This window comes from Camelus bactrianus, chromosome 6, assembly GCF_048773025.1.
Source record: "Camelus bactrianus isolate YW-2024 breed Bactrian camel chromosome 6, ASM4877302v1, whole genome shotgun sequence".
Classification (NCBI taxonomy): Eukaryota; Metazoa; Chordata; class Mammalia; order Artiodactyla; family Camelidae; genus Camelus; species Camelus bactrianus.
The window spans coordinates 93,616,127-93,641,222 of NC_133544.1; the positions used below are offsets into that span (position 1 = coordinate 93,616,127).

General features: G+C 34.8%; 1 protein-coding gene and 1 pseudogene across 10 annotated transcripts in view; one reads left to right on the forward strand and one right to left on the reverse strand.

Moving 5' to 3' along the window:
* HERC1 (HECT and RLD domain containing E3 ubiquitin protein ligase family member 1) overlaps window positions 1–25,096 on the forward strand; it is a 204,735-nt gene that overhangs the window by 52,944 nt on the left and 126,695 nt on the right. For all 10 annotated transcript variants that reach the window (XM_074366366.1, XM_074366364.1, XM_074366363.1 and 7 more), the window contains 2 exons: window positions 16,625–17,580; window positions 23,825–23,920. In XM_074366366.1, coding sequence (XP_074222467.1) covers window positions 16,651–17,580; window positions 23,825–23,920 — 1,026 coding nt within the window. In that variant the 5' untranslated portion in view covers window positions 16,625–16,650. The remainder of the gene's footprint in view (window positions 1–16,624; window positions 17,581–23,824; window positions 23,921–25,096) is intronic.
* Window positions 8,608–8,990, reverse strand: LOC123617007 (SOSS complex subunit C pseudogene; annotated as a pseudogene).

A 25,096-nucleotide genomic window follows, 5' to 3' on the forward strand; every position in this document is an offset into this window, starting at 1 on the left:
AGCAGTTTATGAGAGTTTTAGTTGCTCTGCATCCTCACCAATACTTGGTATTATCTGTTTCTTTAAATTTAACCATTTTAGTGGGTTTGTAATAGTATTTCATTGTAGTTTTAATTTGCATTTCTCTAATGACTAATGCTGTTGAGTATCTTTTTATATGCTTATTTGGTATTTATATATCTTTGGTGAAATGCCTGTTCAAGTATTTTGTCCATTTAAAAAAAAATACGTTTTCTTGTTCAGTTGGAAAGGTTTCTTTTTATATATTCTTTGTTCTCTGTTTTTGTGTATATATATTTTTTATTGACGTATAATCAGTTTACAATGTTGTGTCAATTTCTGGTGTACAGTACAATGCTTCAGTCATATATGAACGTACATATATATGCAGTTTTCATACTCTTTTTCACCATAAGTTACTACAAGTTATTGAATATATTTCCCTGCGCTATACAGCATGAACTTGTGTTTATCTATTCTATATGTATCAGTTAATATCTACAAATCTCTAGCTCCTAATTTATCCCTTCCCACCCTTTCCCCCTTTGGTAACCACAAATTTGTTCTCTTGTCTGATAGTCTGTTTCTGTTTTGCAAGTAAGTTTGTCTTTTCTTTTTTTTTTTTTTTTTTGTTTTTAGATTCCACGTATAAGTAATATCATACGGTATTTTTCTTTTTCTTTCTGGCTTATTTCCCTTAGAATGACAGTCTCCAGTTCCATCCATATTACTGCAAATGGCATTATCTTATTATTTTTTATGGCTGAGTATATATATTCTTTTTTTTAAACTTTTTTTATTGAGTTATAATCAGTTTACAATGTTGTGTCAATTTCCACTGTAAAGCACAATTTTTCACTTACACATGAACATACATATATTCATTGTCACATTTTTTTTCACTGTGAGCTACCACAAGATCTTGAATATATACAGCATAATCTTGTTTATCTATTCTACATATGCCTGTCAGTATCTACAAATTTCGAACTCCCAGTCTGTCCCTTTCCACCCTCCTCCCTCTTGGCAACCACAAGTTTGTATTCTCTGTCTATGAGTCTGTTTCTGTTTTGTATTTATGTTTCTTTTTTTTTTAGATTCCACATATGAGCAATCTCATATGGTATTTTTCTTTCTCTTTCTGGATTACTTCACTTAGAATGACATTCTCTAGGAACATCCATGTTGCTGCAAATGGCATTATGTTGTCGTTTTTAATGGCTGAATAGTATTCCATTGTATAAATAAACCACATCTTCTTTATCCAGTCATCTATTGATGGACATTTAAGCTGTTTCCATGTCTTGGCTATTGTAAATAGTGCTGCTATGAACATTGGGGTGCAAGTGTCTTTTTGAAGTAGAGTTCCTTCTGGATATATGCCCAGGAGCGGGATTCCTGGGTCATATGGTAAGTCTATTCCTAGTCTTCTGAGGAATCTCCATACTGTTTTCCACAGTGGCTGCACCAACTTGCATTCCCACCAGCAGTGTAGGAGGGTTCCCTTTTCTCCACAGCCTCTCCAGCATTTGTCATTTGTGGACTTTTGAATGATGGCCATTCTGGCTGGTATGAGGTGATACCTCATTATAGTTTTGATTTGCATTTCTCTGATAATTAGTGATATTGAGCATTTTTTCATGTGCCTATTGATCATTTGTATTTCTTCCTTGGAAAATTGCTTGTTTAGGTCTTCTGCCCATTTTTGGATTGGGTTGTTTTTTTCTTATTAAGTCGTATGAGCTGCTTATATATTCTGGAGATGAAGCCTTTGTCAGTTTCATCATTTGCAAAAATTTTCTCCCATTCTGTAGGTTGTCATTTTGTTTTGTTTATGGTTTCCTTTGCTGTGCAGACGCTTGTAAGTTTAATTAGGTCCCATTTGTTTATTCTTGCTTTTATGTCTATTGCTTGGATAGACTGCCCTAGGAGAGCATTTCTGAGATGTATGTGAGATAATGTTTTGCCCATGTTTTTTCTATGAGGTTTATTGTATCTTGCCTTATGTTTAAGTCTTTGATCCATTTTGAGTTAATTTTTTGTGTATGGTGTAAGAGAGTGTTCGAACTTCATTGATTTACTTGCTGCTGTCCAGTTTTCCGAACACCATTTGCTAAGAGCCTGTCTTTATTCCATTGTATATTCTTGCCTCCTTTGTCGAAGATTAGTTGACCAAAAGTTTGTGGGTTCATTTCTGGGCTCTCTATTCTGTTCCTTTGGTCTCTATGCCTGTTTTTGTACCAATACCATGCTGTCTTGATTACTATAGCTCTGTAGTATTGTCTGAAGTGTGGGAGAGTTATTCCTCCATCCTCTTTCTTTTTCTTCAGTAATGCTTTGGCAATTCTAGGTCTTTTGTGGTTCCATATAAATTTTATTATGATTTGTTTTAGTTCTGTGAAATATGTCCTGGGTAATTTGAATATATTCTTGATACTATTTCTTGATATATCCTGGCAGTGTGACCTTCGGTAACTGTTTAGCCTCACTGTGCCTCCATTTCCTTTCCTTGCAAATGGAAATAATAAGAATCTCTATTTCATAGAGTTGTTCTGAAATTAAAGTAATACATGTAAAGGGTTTAGCACAGTGCCTGCCACATAGAACATGCTCAATGAATATTAGTGGCTGTTATTGCTCTGTTCACCTAGGGAATGTTAGAAAGTTTCAGAATTTGATAAATTCACTTGTAGGAACTATTAAGTCTATCTCTGTGCTCAAATCCTTCAGTTTCCCTCACTTATTTCCATTTTAGAAAGATAATGCTATTTGGTTTATTTTCCAGTTCTTCGGTAGTTTTTCCAACCCAACTTTTCATCAGTGAATTTAGCAGTTTATGTATACAATTAAATTTGGATTTGTGCATTGGACCATGAGTGGAAGAAAGAACAACTGGCCTTTGGTGCTATAAATCACTACTGTAAATTAAAACAAGACAAAATAAGACAACAGCAGTTTCTTCTTCTTCTTTGCCAGTATTTAGCTGGTTCATCAGGATCGTGAATTGGTAGTTCTTGAATACAAGCAAAAACCCATTAGTTTGATTCAATTTTGTCTGTAGTTCTTGCTGAATAAGCATGTCTGCTTCCTGATTTATTTGACTAGTTCTCATTATTGATGTAGCAAAACAATTTGTTAGCAAACTCAGCAGGTCCTTTCGTTTTCTAAGTGTACTTGCTTTCTAAACAGGGATAATAACGAAAAAAGCTTTTCCCTTTTTATCAGCTGTTTACTTTTGTGCAGCTAAATATGGGTAATTTGTGTGGTTTAATGAATTACAGTGCCAAAATCAGTGTCAGCCTAATGAAGCCCTGGAGAAGGGATGTACTTGGGGCAGGGGTGGGAAGAGCTGAATCACAGTGTGTACTTCATTTTCAGTTGCAGAACTTTGCTAATAGGCTGTCCCTCCTGAAATGCCCTTGATAAGTATCTTTATTGATGCCTTATATGAATCTCTAAATTCATAAATGTAGAACTTCATAAATTTATTTGTGGCTGTGGGTGTGGCAGAGGGGTAGTAGGGAATGCCAAGTTCAGTTTTAAACATGTGAGTTTACGATTCTTTTAAAATTCCTTTCAATTTAAGATTTAAGATCTGAGTGGTTATATCATGTTAGCAGTGGATGTTCTGGTCTGGAGTTCAGAGGAGAGAAATTTGGACTGAATCATTAGTATATGAGAGGTTAGTGAAAGCCTTGGGAGTAACTGAATTACTCCAGAATTGTATGTACAGTGAGAGGAGGAGACAGAAATGGACTGAAGACAGAATCCATGGCATCTGTCCACTGTGGTACCACCACACTTCAATCAGTTCTTTTAAAGCACTTTGATTATATTAGTTCATAGTAAGATAATACCTGGGTTTAAATTAGATTCTATGTAAATAATGAACCATAGACCCAAATTGCTCAGCTCATTTCAGCAAATATTTGTTGAGGTCCCTTTGTATGCTTTACCTTTGCTAAACATTAGGAGTATAAACAAAATTGACACTGTCTTTGCCCTCATGGACTTTATAGACTGATATGAGAGGACACTAAACAGATTATCACATAAATAGTGCATAACTGCAAACTGTGCAGAATGCTGTGAGGGTAAAGTACCGGGTTCTGGTATGAGCATTTTAAAAGAGGGACTTGATCTCTTGTGGATACAGTTAAGGATAGCTTCCCTGAGGAAGTGCCATTTAATTCAACTAACAATTATTGCGTACTTAATGTGTCCCTGGTACTGGGCTGTTTAAATTGAGATCTTATGATAGACATTAACTGGGTGAAAGAAGGTAGGATGAAGAAGCCAGGCTCTAAGTAGAGGGAACTGCATGTGCAAGGTTCCTGCAGTGGAAAGAAGCATGATGCCCTCTAGGAATTGAGCATCTCAGGTGTACCTAGACGAGGGAGAGCAAGGGGAGAGGTCTGTTCCTGGCCTTCTCAGCCGTTGGAGAGATTTTGTTCTTTAGAGCAAAACTATTGAAAAGCTTCTGAAAATTTTTTTTAAACTTTTTTCCCTTTTAAATAGACTTTATTAACTTTTTATTATAGAAAAATATTAAACATATACCCAAGTGGAGAGAATATTTCCCAGCATCCAATTTCAACAGTTATCAACTCATGACCACTTTTATTTCATTTATACCCTCCGTACTGTTTTTACTCAACAACACTTCTGACACCAAATATGTGGGATTTTTCCCTCACACCAGCCAATCCTCTAACTCTTTAGACACTGTGTGTCCTCCAATTCAACTCTATTCTGACACTAATTGGAATTTGTGCAGACTCCACAGAACTGTCTGCACTTCAGATGCCATTTGCAAGTCCCAGATTGCCAGCTATACTTCTGATTACCTGGCTGTAAATTGGGCATTCCCAGTACTTCCTCGTCAGGTTTGGTAATTTGCTAGAATGTCTCACTAAACCCAGGGAAACACTTTACTTGCATTTACTGACTTACTATAAAGGATACAACTCAGAAACAGCCAAATGGACGAGATACATAGGACAAGGTACTTGCAGGGGGTAGGGTGACGGAAGGATGGAGTCAAGAGCTCCCACGCTGTGTTGGGTATATTTGAAGCTCTCCAAACCCTGTTGTTTAGGGGTTTTTATGGAGGTTTCATTATTTCAGCATGATTGCTTAAAGCATTGGCCTTTGGTGATTTAACTCATAAAGCATTGGCCATTGGTGACTTAACGCAATCTCTAGCCCCTCCCCCCTCCTGGGAGTTGGGGGTTGGAGGGCTGAAAGTCCCACCTCTAATTATGGCTTGGATTTTGAGGGCCTGCCCTATCCTGAAGCTGTCTAGCAGCCCCCAGTCACCTTTCATCTTGTTAGCATGCAAAAGATACTGTTACCACTCCAGTGATTCCAAGGGTTTTAGGAGCTATGTGCCTGAGCTGGACAAAAACCAAATATCTGTTTCCCATCGTGCCACATGATCCCATTCACTTTTCTTGCCTCTTGTATTATTTGAAGTAAATCTCAGATAACTTATTCCAAAGGACTTAAAAGCAGGGAAGGAACACAATTAGACTTGTTTTTTAAACCACCACTCTGGTTAGGGAGGCAAAGGAGGATTAAGAGATTATTTTGGTGGTCCATGTAAGAGATTAAAAATGTTGGTTGATTGAATATGATATAAATTTTGTGAACCTACTGTATATTTTCTTGGAGTTTCAGGGAAAACGAAAAAATTAAATCAGTCATCAATTATCACACCTTGCCCGAACTTGACAGTTGTTGATAACAAGAACTACAATGAAAATTGGTTGATTGAATCAGAGATTTTGGTTATTTTTGAGCATTTGTGGGACATCAACAGTGGAGATGCTACAGCTAGTAGGTAATTTAGCTCTGAAATGGATGGCCTGAACACTAGCTTTTATACAATATTTTGAAGAGATACTAACTTTATTAAGTATCTTAGGAATAAAATTAATTTATTCTTATCTTTCGCATTTAGAGACAGTCTTGATTATAGCTGGTATAAATGGGGCTTACAGCTTGAAAAACTTAGACATTCCCATTGATTTTACTTTATTACATGTTTTAGTACTGAAGGAACCAGAATTTGTAATTTGATGTATTGTTTTTATTCTTTTATTTGCCTACAACATAATATGTTAAAGAAAGGACTAAACAGAATTTACCCCATAACTCACAAGTTTTATTGAAAATGTTATTAGATTGATGGAGTATTTTGTTCGTTGAACCTTTCTCTGCTGATAATTATTCTAGAAGACATCTTATCTTTGGCAAATCTTGCTGCATTGATGCTTCATCTTTCTGTTTTATGAATGCATTGTCAGAATATACCCAGAGGTTATGGTTGTGATATTTATGTATAACACGGATACAAAATGATAAATTTTAAGTAAAACTATCACAGAATGTCTAAGGTAGCAGGCTGATGGATATATCATCTCAATGGTATCTGTCCCCTAACTTTGCAGATTTCTGTGTGCCTGAGGAAAGGACAAACACCATTAAGCTTATGTTATTTAATTTTTATTTTTCAAACCTTCTGTATTATAGTTAGAAACAATATAGATAAAATAAATTCTTAAAAATTTGTTTTGGTTGTTAAAGTGTTTATAAAAACAAACCTATTGTAAAGATAACTTTGCATTTTTATAAATCCTAGATTAAAACAATAATGGGACATTGATAACTTTTGATTATATTGTAATTGAAAAATAAGATGATACAAACTTTTTTGTTTTTCCTTTTCTTGAGGAAAATTTAAGACTCTAGAGAAGTACGGAGAATAAAAAGACTCCTATATTTCTTCTACTATCAGTTAACAAGTGTTAACATTTTGTCATGTTTATTTGACCATTTTTAAAATAAAAAGAATGAAAACATAACACACTAAGTTGATATCAGTCCTCTTCGATACTTGCCTCTTGCACTCCCCTGCAAAATCACTATCACTAGTTTGGGAGTCTATCCCACTAATCTTTAAAAAAAAAAAAATACTTTTGTATACAACCCTTTTTACATTTATAACCAATAAATATTAGAGATAGCAATAATGAACTAAATGATAGTGATTATAATAGCAGTACATTTAGTGTATATTGAATGTGTATTGAGTTCTAGGCAGTGATTCTAAGAACTCTATTTGTGTTATTTAATCCTCATGAAAATCATAGCGTGTCTCTTACTGTCTTTTAATTTACCATAAGCAAATGAGCTGTAGAGAAATCAAGGGACTTGGCTTAATAGCCAGTAAGCGGTATAGCCTAGATTCAAACCTAGCCATTCTGGCACATTTGAGGGCTTTTACTTTTAACTTATGCAGTATAAGCCCCTCTAGTATTGTTTCTTTTATTCCTTAAACACTAAATTTTATTTTGAACATTGAAAAATTATATTTTTGTTGATTTGCGTGTGTTAACTTCTTTACAGTATGAAGTTTATACTTCGACATTATCAGAATATAGCACATTTTAGTTATCTCTTCCCACTGATGAATATTTAGTTTTTTTCCCTATTATGAAGAGAGTGCAGTGAACACTGATAACACGTCTCCTTGTACACATTGGGATGTAGGGTATATGCATTCATTTGGAATAGCACCTTTATCATATGCTAACGTTCATCGTATCCTGATTTCCTTTATGTGCTTGGATCTTCTTTTAGACTCTCAACTCTTTTCTATTGATAATTTCTAATCTGTCTATTCTTGTGCCACAACTGCATTGATTTAGTTATTCTAGCATTGTAAATTTTAATGTCTAATAAGCTAGGAGCTTTCTCAGATTCTGATTTTTTTCAGAGATTTTTCTTTTTCTTTTTCTTTTTGCAGTTCTTATGTATTTAATTTTACATACAATCTTACTTTTTTTTCAAGTTTTAGATAAGTCCAGGGTGATTTCGGTTGATGTTGAATTAATTTTATACTTTAACTGAAGGAGAATTGGCTCCTTAAAATGTGAATTCTTCCTAAGAAGAGCACTGCTAAGCTCTCCATTTATTAAAAGAATATTTTTTGTTCATTAGCATAATTTTAGGTATTTTTAAATAAAACTTTTGCGCATTTCTTGTTTAGTTTATTCCTAGGTATTTTATGTTGTTTCTTACAACTTTACATGGAATTTCTTCCTCATTATATAAAATTCTTCTTTATTATAGTGTTATTTAAAGATACTTTGAAGTTTTTTTCCTTATAACTTTTTAGTAGCATTTAGTCACATCATTTATAAAATATGTTTAAACGTATTTATAAAATATTTTTAAGACTCGTTAGGTATTTAGTCTTACCTTGGGTTTTCTTTTACAATTGAGAATTAGCTATACGTTAAAAGAATATTTCAGGATGACATGTTTACTAAAATCAAAAGGGACACTGCCATCAATTCTATAAACCGCAAATATGAATACAACTTATTTAAGCCTATTAGTTTACATTTAAAAAAGAAAACAGACCTTGTTTCTTTAAAGTACTATAAATGATTCTTGAAAGTCTCTGTGGACACGATATGCTCAGTCTAACTTCTTGGGGATTAGGGAATAAGTTTATGTAACTGTCCAATTTCAGAGTCTGATTTAGAGTTAAAATCAAATTTATTACCCAAAAGTTAGTCATTTACGTACAATTTTCTTTTAAAGAAACAAAAAGTATAAAAGTTTGCCAAAATTCTGGAAGTCACATTTTGTACAGCACCGAATGATAGTAGCTTTGGCATTTGATGTTACAAAGTTGTCATCCTTGTAAATGTGTTCTGTGTCAAGGTGAGGTAAAATGGGAAGATTAAGATTTTCCTGCAGAATCTTGAGTTGTGAAGTATCCATGTGAATGCACCTGTGCATGCTGCAAAGCTGCCTTCTGTTGGGCTGCAGGATGCTGCTGCTCAGCATGCTAGCTCCAGGATGATTTGTTGAAGATTGGTTCTGCTTTAACAATTTTCTTTTCTCTTTGTCCTATTCTGCCAAGATTGTAACTCTATTTTTGTTTCGAAAACTTGTCCTGAAGGGTTTCCTGCCATCTTCCTATTTTCTCCTTCAACTATGTTCAGTGACAGCTGGTCAGCAGGATTGAGAGTTGTGGAACCACCTCACTGTTGAATTGCTGCTCTCAAAAGGGGAGAGTAGATACTTTATGTGCTCTGAGAGCAAGATACTTTTTAGTGTTGATTTATATTTGTTATGTAGTCAATCGCCTAACTGTGCTCTTGTTTCTAGTATTTAGTCAGAGTCTTCTGATGGGTTTTGCAGGTATTAAATATCACCTGCAAACAGTAACAATTTCTACAATATATAATACTTATTTTATGTTTTTGCTCAGTTGCATTATTGGTAATAGTGATAAAAGTGGGCGCTCTAGTCTTATACTTGACTCTAAGGGCAAATGCAGCAGCAGGTGTTTTTCTTTTATGGTATGAAATTTTTAATCATTTGAAAAAGAGAACCTTTATTCTTGCCTTAGTAGTAGATTTTAATTAGGAATGGATTTTGCATTTTATCAGATGCTTTTTAAAACATAGTCTAACATGAATTTTGTTAATTGATTTGCTTGTGTTGCACCATCATAGTTCTGGAATAAACCCCACTGATATTCCATGTGTTAACCTTTTAATGTACTTCTCACTTTGCTTGCTAATATTTTAGTTGTAAATTTTTACAACCAACTTTATGGGGCAGTATTACAATTGTATTTTTTGTGCTTTGTTGAATTTCGTTACTGTTACTTTTATGAGCTCTACTTAAGAGCTAAGACTCTTTCTTCATTGCCCTCAAACATTTCAAGTGATTTAGGAATTGTCAGTTTCTTGAACGCATGATGAATGTCTCCCTTTTAAAACATTCAGAGCTTGATTTTTGTTGTTAGCTTCTTTGAATCTCAGTACTGATTTATTTCAGTAGTATCTTCACTATTATTTCAGCTTTCCAGTTCGCTGTAAATGTCTATCAAATTGGTCTTCTTGAAATGTGTCCTTCATTGAGGACGTATGAGATACCAGACACTGTGCTAGGTACAGATAACATTTTTGTTCCCCAAAACACCAGTGTTGAATCATCATATATTATAGAACTAAATGCAAACTCATTAAATTTTTTTCACATTCTGAACCTAATGTTCATTTTCTTACAATTTTATATGAACATCTTTTTGTTTTCTAGCTATTCTGATCTACTTTCTATTCTTTAAATGCTCATGACTTTCTTGCCTTTGAATTCACAATTTGATGAACCTGGAATGTCATCCTATAATTGCTTAGAACTGTCAAAGTCATTCTTGGTGTAAATTTGTTTATATATTTATTATGTATTTGTTTGCCCACTGTTGATCCTGTCTTTCTTTGTTAACATATCCTAAGTTCATTTTTGGGGAAGCACTTCCTGCCACACTCCTTAAAAAAAAATAATTTATTGAGTTGAAATTCATACAACACACAGTTAACCATTTTAAAGTGAATAATTCACTTGTACTTAGTACATTCACAGTATTGTATAACCACCATCTCTCTCTAGTTCTTGTCAGTTTTAATAATATAATAGTCAGTTTTTTGACCAGCAAAATGAGTTTATTTGGGGATAGTCAGAAGAGTTGCAAATTAGGATATGTAGACTATAGTGGACCAAAGTCAAATCTAGAGAACAAGGAAGGGGAATTTGCTTTTATAGGAAAAAGGGAGGAGTTGAGAGGGATTGTAATAACCATCCGTGTTGCTGCAAATGGCATTATTTTATTCTTTTTTGTGGCTGAGTAATGTTCCATTGCTTATGTGGGTATATTTATCTATATAAATATATTTATGCCACATCTTCTTTATTCATCTGTCATTGGACATTTAGGTTGCTTCCATGTCTTGGCTATTGTAAATAGTGCTGCTATGAACATTGGAGTGCATGTATCTTTTTGAATTAGAGTTTTCTCAGGATATATGTGTAGGAGTGGGATTGCAGGATCATATGGTAACTGTATTTTCAGTTTTTTTTAAGGAACCTCCATACTGTTCTCCCTAGTGGCTACACCAATTTACATTCCCACCAACAGTGTTGGAAGGCTCCTTTTTCTCCACACCCTCTCCAGCTTTTATTATTTGTTGACTTTTTAATGATAGTCCTTCTGACTGGTGGGAGGTGATAACCTCATGGTAGTTTTAATTTGCATTTTTCTAATAATTAGCAAAATTGAGCATCTTTTCACGTACCTCTTGGCCATCTGAATGTCTTCTTTGGAGAAATGTCTGTTGAGGTCTTCTGCCCATTTTTTGATTTTTTAAAAATATATATTAAGCTATATAAGCTGTTTATATATTTTGGAAATTAATCCCTTGTCAGTAGCATCATTTGCAATTTTTTCTCCCTTTCCATATGTTGTCTTTTTGTTTTGTTTGTGATCTCCTTTGCTGTGCAAAAGCTTTTAAGTTTAATTAGGTCCCATTTGTTTGTTTTTGTTTTTATTTCCATTACTCCAGGGGATGGATCCAAAAAAATATTGCTGCAATTTATGTCAAAGAGTGTTCTGCCTATGTTTCCCCCCTGGAGTTTTAGAGTATCTCCTCTTACATTCAGGTATTTAATCCATTTGAGTTTATTTTTGTATTTGGTATTAGGGAATGTTTTAATTTCATTCTTTTGCATGTAGTCCAGTTTTCCCAGTAACACTTCTTGAAAAGATTGTCTCTTCTCCATTGTATATTCTTGCCTCCTTTGTTGTAGATTAATGGACCATAAATGTGTGGGTTTATTTCTGGGCTTTCTATCCTGTTCCATTGATCTATGTGTCTGTTTATGTGACCGTTTGGATTATTGTAGCTTTGTAGTGTAGCCTGAAGTCAGGGAGCATGATTCCTCCAGCTCTATTCTTTTTCAAGATTGTTTTGACTATTCAGGGTCTTTCCATACAAATTTTTAAATTTTTTGTTCTAGTTCTGTGAAAAATGTCATGGGTAATTTGATAGGATTGTATTGAATCTGTAGATTGCCTTGGGTAGTACTGTCATTTTAACAATATTAATTCTTCCAGTCCAAGAACATGGTATATCTTTGCATTTGTTTGTGTCGTCTTTAATTTCTTTCATCAGCATCTTATAGTTTTCAGAGTATAGGTCTTTTGCCTCCTTGGGCAGATTTATTACTAGGTTCTTGTTTTTTTTTGTTTTTTTTTTTTTTTTTTTTTTTGATGTGATAGTAAATGGGATTGTTTCCTTAACTTCTCTTCCTGATATTTCATTGTTAGTGTATAGAAATGCAGCAGATTTCTGTATATTAATTTTGTATCCAGCAACTTGAACAGATTCATTGATGAGCTCTAATAATTTTCTGATAGTGTCTTTAGGATTTTCCATGTATAATATCATGTTATCTATAGACAATGACAGTTTCACTTCTTCTTTTCCAGCTTGAATTCCTTTTATTTCTTTTTCTTCTCTGATTACTTTGGCTAGGACTTCCAGAACTATGTTGAATTAAAGTGGTGAGAGTGGGCATCCTTGTCTTGTTCCTTAACTTAGGGGGAATGCTTTCAACTTTTCACCATTACTGTGGGTTTGTCACATATGGCCTTTATTATGTTGAGGTATGTTTCCTTTTTGCCCACTTTCTGAAGAGTTTTTTTTATCATAAATGGATGTTGAATTTTATCAAAAGCTTTTTCTCCATCTATTGAGATGACCATATGGTTTTTTTTCTTCAGTTTGTTAATGTGGTGTATCGCATTGATTGATTTACAGACACCGAAAAATCTTTGCATCCCTGGAATAAACCCCACTTGATCACAGTGTATGATCCTTTTAATGTATTGTTGGAATAGGTTTGCTGGTATTTAGTTGAGGATTCTTAAAGCATCTGTATTTATCAGTGATATTGGCCTGTGATTTTCCTTTTTTGTGGTGTCTTTGTCTGGTTTTGATATCAGGGTGATGGTGGCCTCATAGAATCAGTTTGGAAGTGTTCCTTCCTCTGCAGTTTTTTGAAATAGTTTCAGAATGATAAGTGTTAATTCTTCTTGAAATGTTTGGTAAAATTCATCTGTGAAGCCATCTGGTCCTAGACTTTTGTTTATTGGGAGTTTTTAAGTTAATGATTCAATTTCTCTAGTGGTAATTGGTCTGTTCATATTTTCTAATTCTTCCTGGTTCAGTCTGGGGAGATTGTACCTTTCTAAGATTTTTATCAGTTTCTTCTAGGTTGTACATTTTATTGGTGTATAGTTGCTCACAGTAGTCTCTTATGATCCTTTGTATTTCTGTGGTGTTGGTTGTAACTTCTACTTTTCATTCCTGATTTTATTGGTTTGGGCCCTCTCCTTTTTTTCCTTGATGAGTCTGGGTAAAGGTTTATCAATTTTGTTTATCTTTTCAAAGAACCAGCTCTTAGTTTTATTAATCTTTTCTTTTTTTTTTTTAAGTTTCTATTTCATTTATTTCTGCTGATCTTTATGATTTCTTTCTTTCTACTAACTTTGGGTTTTGTGTGTTCTTCTTTCTTCAGCTGCTTAAGGTATAAGGTTAGGTTGTTTATTTGAGATTTTTCTTGTTTCATGAGGTAGGCTTTTATTGCTATAAACTTCCCTCTGAGAACTGCTTTTGCTGCATCCCATAGGTTTTAGATTGTTGTGTTTTCATTTTCATTTGTCTCTAGGTATTTTTTGATTTCCTCTTTGATTTCTTCAGTGATCCATTGGTTGTTTAGCTTCCATGTGTTTGTGGGGTTTTTTTGTAATTTTTTTCTTGTAGTTGATTTCTAGCCCTATAGTGTTGTGGTCAGGAAAAAATGCTTGATATGTTCAGTTTTCTTAAATTTACTGATGCTTGCTTTGTGGCCCAGCATGTGATCTATCCTGGAGAATATTCCATGTGCACTTGAAAAGAATATATGTTCTGCTGCTTTCCCAATACCCTCACTTTAGAATTTTTTAAAAACTATTTATTTAGCAGTCATTTTCTGTTTTAGTTTTTGAATTTCTTTTTTAAAAATTTATTTCGTTTTTAAAGCTCTTTTTGGGGATGGGGAGGTAATTAGGTTTAATTAATTAATTAATTATATTAAATGGAGGTACTGGAGATCGAACCCAGGACCTCATGCATGCTAAGCACACACTCTACCACTAAGCTATATCCTTCTCCCCTAAATTTCTGGTTTGAGTTTTTTATGTTCTCAAATGTTTGAGTGTGTTTAATTTTATTTGGATTTTTAGCATTTATTTTCTTACAATTTATTGTTATCAGGAAGATTTCCATCATTTGCTATATGTGGACTTTTCTTTCCTTCCTGTTTTTCTGCAGTAGTTCTCTGTGGATTTTTCTCTTGTTCATTTTTATGGTATGGGGTGTTTTATAATGTTTGTAATTTAATGACACTCTCTCTGTCTATATAGCAAAGTCCAAATGGATTTTTTTGTGTGATTTCTTTGTTTTGCTTGAGAGAAGCTTTGTTGTATCTCCAATTTTATGTTTCTTTTTTTCTTACACAACTCTTAATGTTCCCCCACCCACCCTTTTTCTCTTTTACCCTTCACCACCCAGTTGCCAAAGAATGCTTCTCTCTTCTTTTTTTGTCTTTTTTCTTTCCTCTGCATTTCAAGGAATGCTCATATAAATCACCTTTTAAATCATATAATCAACCTTTAAATTAAATGTACTTTGAAATCTTTTCCTTTTAGTGTGTGCTCTGATTTGCTTGGACACTTCATCAGTATTTTCAGATTTAGTGTGGATTTAATCTTTCTATTAGTTATTCCATATCCACCTTTAGGCCCCTTCACTATCCTTCCTCTTCTCTCTTTTGTATAGATTTTCTTAGTCTGCTTTTGCTTGCCACAAAGCCTTGTGGCTGGATGGAGGTGAGAGTGTGTGTACTGAGATTGGTGGTATTTCTCTCCCCCCACCCTACCTGGTTAATTTGCAGTTGGTTTTGTGTAGTATTTAGTTTTTCCGTGTCTTTTTTCTTACTGTTTGGGAAGAAATTTGAGGATATAGTTATGCAGCTGTCATTGTCTTCAGCTATTTTAGAAGTCCTGGATTAGTTAATAAATAATGGTGGCAAAATTAGGCATCCACCTGGAAATAATAAATTTAGAATCCAATTTTAAACAATGCAGAATTTATTAAAATTCCAGGTGAATCTAGAATCATTTAAATTCTGGTTGGATTAAAGACTCATGTGCAAAAGAATAAAAAAAACCTCAAGAAAATCTGAGTGAATGAATACCTGTACAACCTAGAATTCACATGTAAGGGCATGGAGGTGTTGGGGTGCTGTTTTAATGAAGAATGGAAAGCAAGAGCTGTAAAAGAAGTGTGTATATGCAAAAGGCAGATTTAGAAGAAATGTTTCTGGTGTTGAGGACAATGATAAAATACAAAAACCTTTTACATGTTGACAAGAAATATAACCCAATAGAAAAATATGTGACTAGAAGGACATGAATAAGTATTTCCCAGATGAGTATATTTAATTGACCAATATACATATGATATTCAGATTTATTAGTAGTCAGGGAGATTCGCATCAGAGCAACATTGTATTCCATTACAGCAATCAAATTAGCAGGATTAAAAAGAGCAAAATTACCTATGGCTTGCAGGGAAGGAGGTAAAAAAGATACTTTTATATTCTCTGCACACTGTTTAATACTTCACCAAATGAAGTGAGAGGAAGCTTGTTTTTTTCTCTTACCAAGTACATACTTTGCAAGTATCTAGTGGAGTTAAGTATAGTAATCATAAGCTTCAAAAGGGGAGTATCATCAGATTTTATATTTAGAATTTAACAGGGCTTATTTAGAAATAGGAAACTCCTTTTAATTAGTCTAGGATCTGTATCACTGGAGCTCTTTTTTTTTAAGATGTACCTGTGTCATGAAAATAAAATGCCCTTTAGTTTTTGAGGATCTTTCTCTACCACCACCTATTAAGACTGCCATTTTGGGGACTTGCTTGAAAGGCAGAAGTTAGTCCCAACTCCCCCCACAATATTTTATAATGAAAAATTTTAAAAATACAACAAGGTTTTAAAAATGACAGGCATGTATTGACCACTGAGATTCTGCCATTAATATTTTATTATACTTGTTTTTATCACATATCTAGTATGTATAAAGATGTATACACACATATCAGTGCATCTTATTACTTCAAAATAAATTATATATATCAGTATGCTTCTCCCTAAGTATACCTCAATATATTTATCAACTGAGTTCAATATGTATTAAGGTAAAATTTACATGCAATGAAATGTAGAAATCTTCAGTGTATATTCACCAAGTTTTGACAAATGTATAACCTTTGTAATCCAACATTACCATCACCTTAGGAAGTTCCATCATGCCCCTTCCCAGTCTATCCATGCCTCACCTTCTAGGAGCAATCACTATTTATCTCTAAGTCTTTTTATGGACATATGTTTTCTTCTGGGTGAAGCCTAGGAGAGGAATTGTTGGGTCATTGAGTAGGTATATGTTTAGTTTTGTAAGAAACTACCATCTTATATAACCACAGTACATTTATCAAAGCTAAAACACTAACATTGGTACATTACTGTTAACTGAAGTCCAGACTTTGTGTTTCATCAGTTTGAAATCAGTAATTGTGATACAAGATGGAAATTCAGAAACATTTTATGAATCATCCTCATAGGTTTTTGACTGCTTCTTCTTCTTCCTTTATAGAACTGATGGCTGAAGAGTAAATCAACATGGCAACTATGGTTCCACCAGTGAAACTGAAATGGCTTGAACACCTCAACAGCTCCTGGATTACAGAGGACAGTGAATCTATTGCTACAAGAGAGGGGGTTGCTGTTCTGTATTCTAAACTGGTCAGCAATAAGGAAGTAGTACCTTTGCCCCAACAAGTTTTGTGCCTCAAAGGACCACAGTTGCCAGACTTTGAACGTGAGTCTCTTTCAAGCGATGAACAGGACCACTATTTGGATGCCCTTCTTAGCAGTCAGCTAGCACTAGCGAAGATGGTATGTTCAGATTCCCCATTTGCTGGGGCACTTCGAAAACGACTGCTTGTACTCCAGCGTGTCTTTTATGCACTTTCTAATAAATACCACGACAAAGGCAAAGTGAAGCAGCAGCAGCATTCTCCGGAGAGCAGCTCTGGTTCAGCAGATGTCCATTCTGTTAGCGAACGTCCCCGGTCAAGCACTGATGCACTTATAGAAATGGGTGTTCGAACTGGTCTAAGTTTATTATTTGCACTTCTGAGACAAAGTTGGATGATGCCTGTGTTGGGACCTGGTCTCAGTCTTTGCAATGATGTTATTCATACTGCAATTGAAGTTGTCAGCTCTTTGCCACCATTATCTTTAGCAAATGAAAGCAAGATTCCTCCTATGGGCTTGGACTGCTTATCACAAGTAACAACATTTCTTAAAGGAGTAACTATTCCCAATTCTGGGGCAGACACTTTAGGTCGTAGATTAGCTTCTGAGTTGCTGCTTGGTTTAGCAGCTCAGCGAGGTTCTTTGCGGTATCTCCTTGAATGGATAGAAATGGCTTTGGGGGCTTCAGCAGTTGTAAATTCCATGGAGAAAAGCAAACTACTATCAAGCCAGGAAGGGATGATCAGCTTTGACTGCTTTATGACTATATTAATGCAGATGAGACGTTCTTTGGTACGTATTAAAATTATCTCGTTTAAAATTGCTATCTAACAATTTTGGGAAATGTTAACCTAGCTTTTAATGAATTGGTGGTAATAGCAAGTGATTTGGGGATTCTACTGGTGATTATTAGGTTAGTTAAATATTTTATATATTTTGAGTGAAAAAACTTTTATACATTTTTATACATGTTGATGTGAGTATGTAATTTAAAGACAGACTAGTTTGTACAACGTTAAGACCACTGGATCAAGAGTCAGGATTGTATTTAAGGTTTTATGGCTTCCTGTGTGAACTTGGGAAATTCATCTAACTTCTCTGTGTTTTAGTAAACTCATATGTAAAATGACGGGCCTTGGCAAGTGAGTGCGGCGGTCTTTTGAAAGAAATCTCTAATTTCATTCTTCTCAATTTTTATTAAGCATTTACTATGTGCTAAATGTTATTCTAGGCCCTAGGGACACAGCAGAGAAATAGTTTCTGCCGCATGGAGCTAACAGCCTAAAAGGAGAATCAGACAATAAATATACATTTCAGGTAGTAAGAAGTTCTAAGAATTAGAATAAGAGAGAGAAAGGGAATGTAAAAGATAATAAGCTCAAGCAGAGACTGGGGAGGGCAGAGCTGTGCTATTTTTAGTTAATGTGGTCAAGGAAGGACTCTGAATTATGACATTCGGCCAGAGACCTGAATGAAGGAGAGTGATGAACTGAGCATAATAGATCTAGGGAAAGACTGTTTTGTTCCTGAAGAAACTTAATTGCTTGACTGTCATAAAGAAACTAGCTTTGGATACCATATTAAAGAATAAACAATAAAATAGAGTGTAGTATGATCAATTTCAAGAATTTCTGAGACCAAAATGTAATGCCTTTGTGAAAATCAAGAAAAAAAGTTTGAATAAATAATACAAATTTAGAATATAAGGATAGAAACACTTATAAATTGACTTAATTTCAGTTGCATTACGTTGATCAACCTTTTTGGTGTCCTTTATTACTAAATATCAGTTAACAAATTCATTTAGTTTAAATAATTAAAAATGACACTTTTAAATTTTGTGTATATATTTCAAGACTTCCCTCCTCACCCTCCTAAACAGAGTGGGAGAGTGGGAAGCCCTTGGATTGACAGGACCGTTTCATAAAATAAAATAATACTGAATTTATTTTCAAAGTAGGGTATTTAAATTTTTACCTGGCTTACATTTTGTATTTGTGAACTGAATGGTAAATATTGAGTTATTTTTTTACGAGTAATTTTATTGTAAGTAAGTACTTGGAGATTTTAAATCATGAGATCAATGAAAATTTGAATTTCTTAATGTTTAATAAAACTTAGACAAGAAAAGCATGTGATGCTTTGTTTGGGATCTGAAATGTTGACAAGGGACCCATGATCTTTACCTGAAGTGGAAACCTAGAGCAAGAGATGCAATGGTCTAAGTGAAAAAGGGTTGAAATATGAAAGGCAGTTAGACCTCTTTGTGGTTTCCTATTCAATATTTAAACTTGTTCACTTTGCAGATCTGTTTTTCTCATTTTATTTTCCAAGTCTTAAGACTTTCTGGTAACATTCTCTAAATTTATACCATTTTCAAAAATGCGAGGCCATATAATGACCTAAAATAATATATTTATGGTCACATGTTAATATTTCTGTGAGAAGTTACTTAATTCTTCATTTTACAGTTTATTCATTTTGCACTGCCTTTGTTACAAAGAAGAGATGTTGTTATTGTGCAATCTAGTTATATGATTATACGTTTGCCCATGGTGTATTTTCTTCTTTTTAAAAAAAATTTGTTTGTTTGTTTGTTTGTTTGTTTATTTATTTATTTATTTATTTATTTATTTATTTATTTAAATAGAGGTACTGGGGATTGAACCCAGGACCTTGTGCATGCTAAGCATGCACTCCACCACTAAGCTATTACCCTCCCCCCGGTGTATTTCCTTCTTAAACAAAATGCTAAATAGTCTGAATCTCAGGCCTCCTTCCCACCTTACCCTCTAAGGCCTTATCCTGCAGTGTTGTTCCTAATGGTAAGAGGGTGCCCCAGGAAACAAGATTGCTTTTCTCAGTATCTGCTCAGCCTCATTGTCTTTTAGCATGTTGGAAATATGTTTGTGTGCATATTTGGCTGTTAGTTTAAATTGGCCCAAGAGGCGTAAGAAATCTTTACAGTAAATACATTTACTACCTGTATAAAGTGTTTTAACCTTCATTTAATTAACCTGTAATAAACTATCCCATTCATTTTTTGGATTCTATTTACTGCTTCCTAATACCTGGAATAAGAGAGGAAGAGAGCTAACCTTTCTTGAGTGCCTACTACCTACCAGGTGCTTTTATAAGCACTGTCTCATTCAGTTACTTACCCTTATCTTAAGAATGGAGAAACTGTGGCAATTACCCTAAATTTACATATCTCTTTGGGAGAAGAACTGAAAGTGTAATGTGCACTCCTGATCAAGCACTGATGGGTCAGGCACTGTGTTAACTAATTCTTACAACCTCTAGTCTGTCTGCAAAGCCCATGTTTTTTCTGACTACTGTATGCAGCTTTTACCCTGTTTATGTTAAATTGACTAATTTTATTTACCATGAAGGCCTACCTTAAAGTAAATGTAAAGTATAAATTTATTTTATTGCTGGATTTCCAATTTTCTCTCCACCTGGCCTCTTTCATTTCTTAACAAAATGTCAAATACACCTAGTCAGAAGGAGCCTCCGTCCTTACCCTCCATGGCTGTGCCCTACATTATAACTTTCTTTTTGGACGAGGTACCCAAGATAGCTTTTCTCAGAATTCTGGATATATTCTGGGGAAGAATCTTGTGTGTTTGTTTGATTTAGTGTAGCTCTTCCAAAGTCATCACAGGCCAACATGAGATTGAATTTAATGTAATTTCAGATTGGTTTTAGGGGAAAGAAATGGTTATTTAATTGAATTTTATATTTATTATTCCTTTATGCACAGTAAGTGATGGATTCTGATGCTCTTGGTCTCCAGAACCCATATTTCTTAAATTTTACAGCGCTGAGAACTCATAAAATATCTAGAGCCTCTCCTGGTGCACTGGACCCCATCCTGACCTGATCCTTCCTGTCTTAAGTTTCTCTACTCATGAGCAACTGGCACAAAACTTATCCCCAAGCGAGAATGGAGAGAGACACATAACCATCAACTGAGTACTGGGCATAAGGCTTAATATCAATGAGTTCAGTCTGTAAATTTACTTCTGTGGTTCTTAACCTCTGCTACCCATGCACATAATAATTGTGTTTGAGTGCAAGCACACAAGATACTCATTAACTTACATTTAAAGAAAGAGTAGGGAAATTATGTCACTGTACTTCTCTGAATTCTAAAAAGAAAACTAAAAAAATAAACAGCAATAAACACACCATTGGCCTTTGATGCCATTAGGTGTTTACTGTGTGCCAGATTCTGTTAAGCTCTGGGTTAAAAAGATGAACAAGCTTTGAGGCATCCATGCCCTCAGCCAGCTCACAGTTTAAGAAAAGAGAGAGAGATGCGCAGAAATTCCAGTTAACAAGGATGAGCTGTAGTAGAGTTCTGGGCAGGGAGAGGGTGATGGGACACAGGAGGAGGGCTGGAGGGGAAGGGGCAGAAAATGCCTTATGGAGGAAGGACCTCTAAACTTAGTTGAAAAGTGAGAAGAGTTGGCCTGCAAACATGAGGTGTGTGAGTTGGGGAGCTGGAAAAGTTTTCAGGTGAGAGGATGACAACTCACAAAGTGACTGAGGTGTGGTAGAGCAAGCTCTTGGGGTGGAATGGGATGAGCTGATGCTGCCAGCCGGGGCAGGGCCTTGTCTCCCACGCTGTGGGGTTTTAAGCTTGATTCTGTAGGCAGTGAGGAGTCACTGAAGCAATTTTAAGTGGAGAAAAACCAGATAGCAAGAACATAAGGAAATGTACTCCAAGTCTTAGTATCCTTGTCTGATCATCTTAAAAGGATAGATGTGAAAAAAAAAAAGTGTTACATTATTTTCAATGGTAGGTAAATAAGAGGAAGGTAATTAAATGAAGACCTGTGAAACTATGCATTTATGTTATTTTAATTTCCACTTTATCTTTTGACCATTGAACTTTTTATGATATGTTAACAGTATATGAAGTTACACATTTAATGTGTTTTATTTCCCAAAATTTAATTTCTTTAAAAATGCCTAGGTATAGCCTTTTTCTATTATGCAGTATGTTTACAAAACATGTTAAGAATTCTATATAGAATGGGTAATAGAGATATCTTTAATCCTAATTGACTAAGTTTGGATTAGTCTCACTCTTTAACTATTGACTTTTTGGGGAGAACAGAAATCAATGACAGTCACTTCAGACAGTTTTTGAAGGTTGTGTTTGTTGTCGTTGGTGGTGGTGGTGGTGGTTTGGTATTTTAAAATTTAGCAAGAATTTATTAAAGACCCCCCTGTCTTTTTCCTTCTTCCTCAGTATACATGGTACAAAATAATAACAATTACTGCTACCAGTTTTGAGTTCTTACTATGTGTTAAGAACTATAAAACTAAGCATGTTTTATGCATGACTTCAATTATTCTTCCCAATAGTCCTAAATAACAGAGGCATTGGAATGAGGAAACTTATCCTTAAGGCACATTGCCAGTGATAGAGCATGGATTTAAACTCAGCTCTGTTTGTCACTGAAAACCTTGTGTTATTTTCAGCATTTTCCTTCCTACTGTAGAAAGGCATAAAAAAAGAGTCATGATGGCCCTGGTACCAGCTCTTAGGAAGGAATAGCAAGCTGTTATTTCTCGTCTGTTTTTGTTTGGTGATCCCTAGAGGTGGCCTCTAATAATGGAGCCACAGATGTTAATTGTGTTTTTCCCAGAAGTGCTACACAGCTGATTATGGAATTTGGAGAGGCTGTGCTTCAAAGTATTTGCTGGTATAGCCACGTTTTGTGTGTCTAGGGACTAGACAGTTTTGAACACTCAGCTTCTGATGACTCTGACACCTGCAAGTGGCTCTCCAAAGCCTTACTGTTTGAAGTGTGAGCCTCAGACAGCAGCGTTGGCATCACCTGGGAGCTTATTAGAAATCCAGAATCTCAGGCCCCCACCTGTATTTACTAAATTGGAATCTGCATTTTAACAAGATTTCCAGATAATTCATATACACATTAAAATTCAAGAAGTAGCACCTTAAACAATTACGGAGAAAAATTGATTTGGCAGCAGTAGCTTAGCACCTGATGAAGCAGCAGTAAATTAAATAATCAACATATTAATTTCTTTCATCACTTAGGAATTACATTAATTAATTAAAGTAGTTTGAATTGATAAAAATCATATAATCTTAGAGCTGGATGGGATCTTACAGGGCCTCTAGGCCAACCTCCCTTCCACAGTAGAGGATATACTTCTCTATGGTATATTGGCCAGGTGATTATCTAGAATCTAATTATTTTTACAATATAATGTCCTTTGAAACAGAGCCACCAATGAAATTTCACAATTACAGGATTAATAAATAAGAGAAAGAACTTGACATTTGTGATGTAAAGATTTAAGAATATGGGAATTTCAAGGATCAGTGGAGATCAAGTTCACCCTCTGTTGGTTTTCCATGAGAGAATGGCTTCTGGTCATAGCCATTGGACCCTATTGTGGAGAGTAGACATTTAGTTCCAGAGAGGTGCTATACTGGGTACCATTTCCCAGCTGTACTGGGAAAAAGGTATTTTGTCGCTAATGTAGTCAGGTAGCTACATGAACTGACTTTTGAGGACCTTTGTTGTGCTGAACTAAGAAGGGAGGAACAGACATTCTGCTGCTCTGTGCAGGGTCATCACTTAAGCTTCTGGTGTTCTACTTGCCTGTATTCTTGGGAGCAGATGGGCAAGGCAGCCCCAGGAGAGTAGAATATTTGCTGGGACCCCATTTACTGGATATGGGCCACCCAAAGAGTGTGCAATTGGCAAAATTTCACCTCCTGGACTGTTTCTGAGACAAATCTTGTGGCCCTTAGAACAGAGTATAATTTAATAAGGTAATTAGTGGATTCGTACTTTACTGTTTTTCTTTATAGCTATGTCTTTTATAACACTTGCATGTAAAGTTGGTTCCATGACCTAATGTTAGGATTTGATCTTAATAAACATAATCATATAAACAGTTCCTCAGCTTTTTGTGGACCCTTTAAGTGATTTTTAATACATATGTCTCTCTTCTTCCCAAACTGTATCCCACGATGTCTTAATTATAGGGTTCATCTGCTGATCGGAGTCAGTGGAGGGAACCAACACGAACATCCGATGGCTTGTGCTCGCTCTATGAGGCAGCTTTATGTCTCTTTGAAGAGGTATGTAATAATCATGGCTTTTACATTAAAAATTTCTTTGTCTTAATGTGCTCTAGTATGTATTTATCCCTTAAAAATAACCCATTTAATCTCTGGAAAGGATGCAAAAGAAAGTGGCATCAGTAGTTGGTTACCTCTAGAAAGTGGAGCTGGAGTATCTCGCATCAAGGGTGGGAAGGAGGCATACTTTTCAGTGTATACCTTTTTATTCATTTTCAACTTTGTACAATTTGCATATGTTAATTAAAAATTTATTATTAAATAAAACAGAGAGAAAGACACACAAACACATGGCTTAATGAATTATTATAAAACAAGTACCCTTTTAATCTGTGTCCAGGAAAGAGAGAAAACTTTACTAGCAACTCTAGAAGTCCTTTCATGTCCTGATCACTATCCCTCTCCTTCCCTAAGTAACCACTATCCTGACTTTCAGAGTAGTCACTTTCTTGCATTTCTTTATAGTTATGTCACCCAGGTGTATATCCCTAGACACTATAGTTCAGTCTTGCCCGTTTAATAATGTATCTTTTAAATTTCTTAATCTGTAGGTTCCCCCTACATTTTTTTCTTCTCCTTCAACGTATTTGTTCAGGAACCTGGGACTTTTGGGCTGTAGAATTTCTCACCATCTGGATTTTGTTGATTGATTACTCATAATGTCATTCAGTGTGTTCTATGTTATTTCCCACATACTGGCAGATGGATCCAGAGACTTGAGGAGTTTCAGATTTGATCCCTTTGGCAATACTATACATGGTGTCTTGAGCTTCCATGTGGTTGTCTCTCTTGTTGTAGTATTAGCAGCCCTTTATTCTTAATGACCAGATCTATTAAATCATTGGTGGTCAGTTGCAAAATGATGATATTCTAATTATATCATTCCTCTTTCATTTATTAATTGTAGTGTTTTTATAAAGAGATGATTCCCTTACCGACTGTTTGGTTACTTTGCCACAACTCTTATAAGAAAAGCAAAATAAATGCTTGATTCTCCCTGTCTAATTTTTAAAAAAACTCCATTACTGATTTTTATTTACTAGTTTTCAGTTTAATGAATTGGTCTCCTGTCATCCTTCAAACTGAACCAGTTGATTTCATTTGAAAAATATTGTTATGAACTCATAGATTTAAACCTATTCAAGTTTCATTCCATTGAATTATTATCTGTAGTGA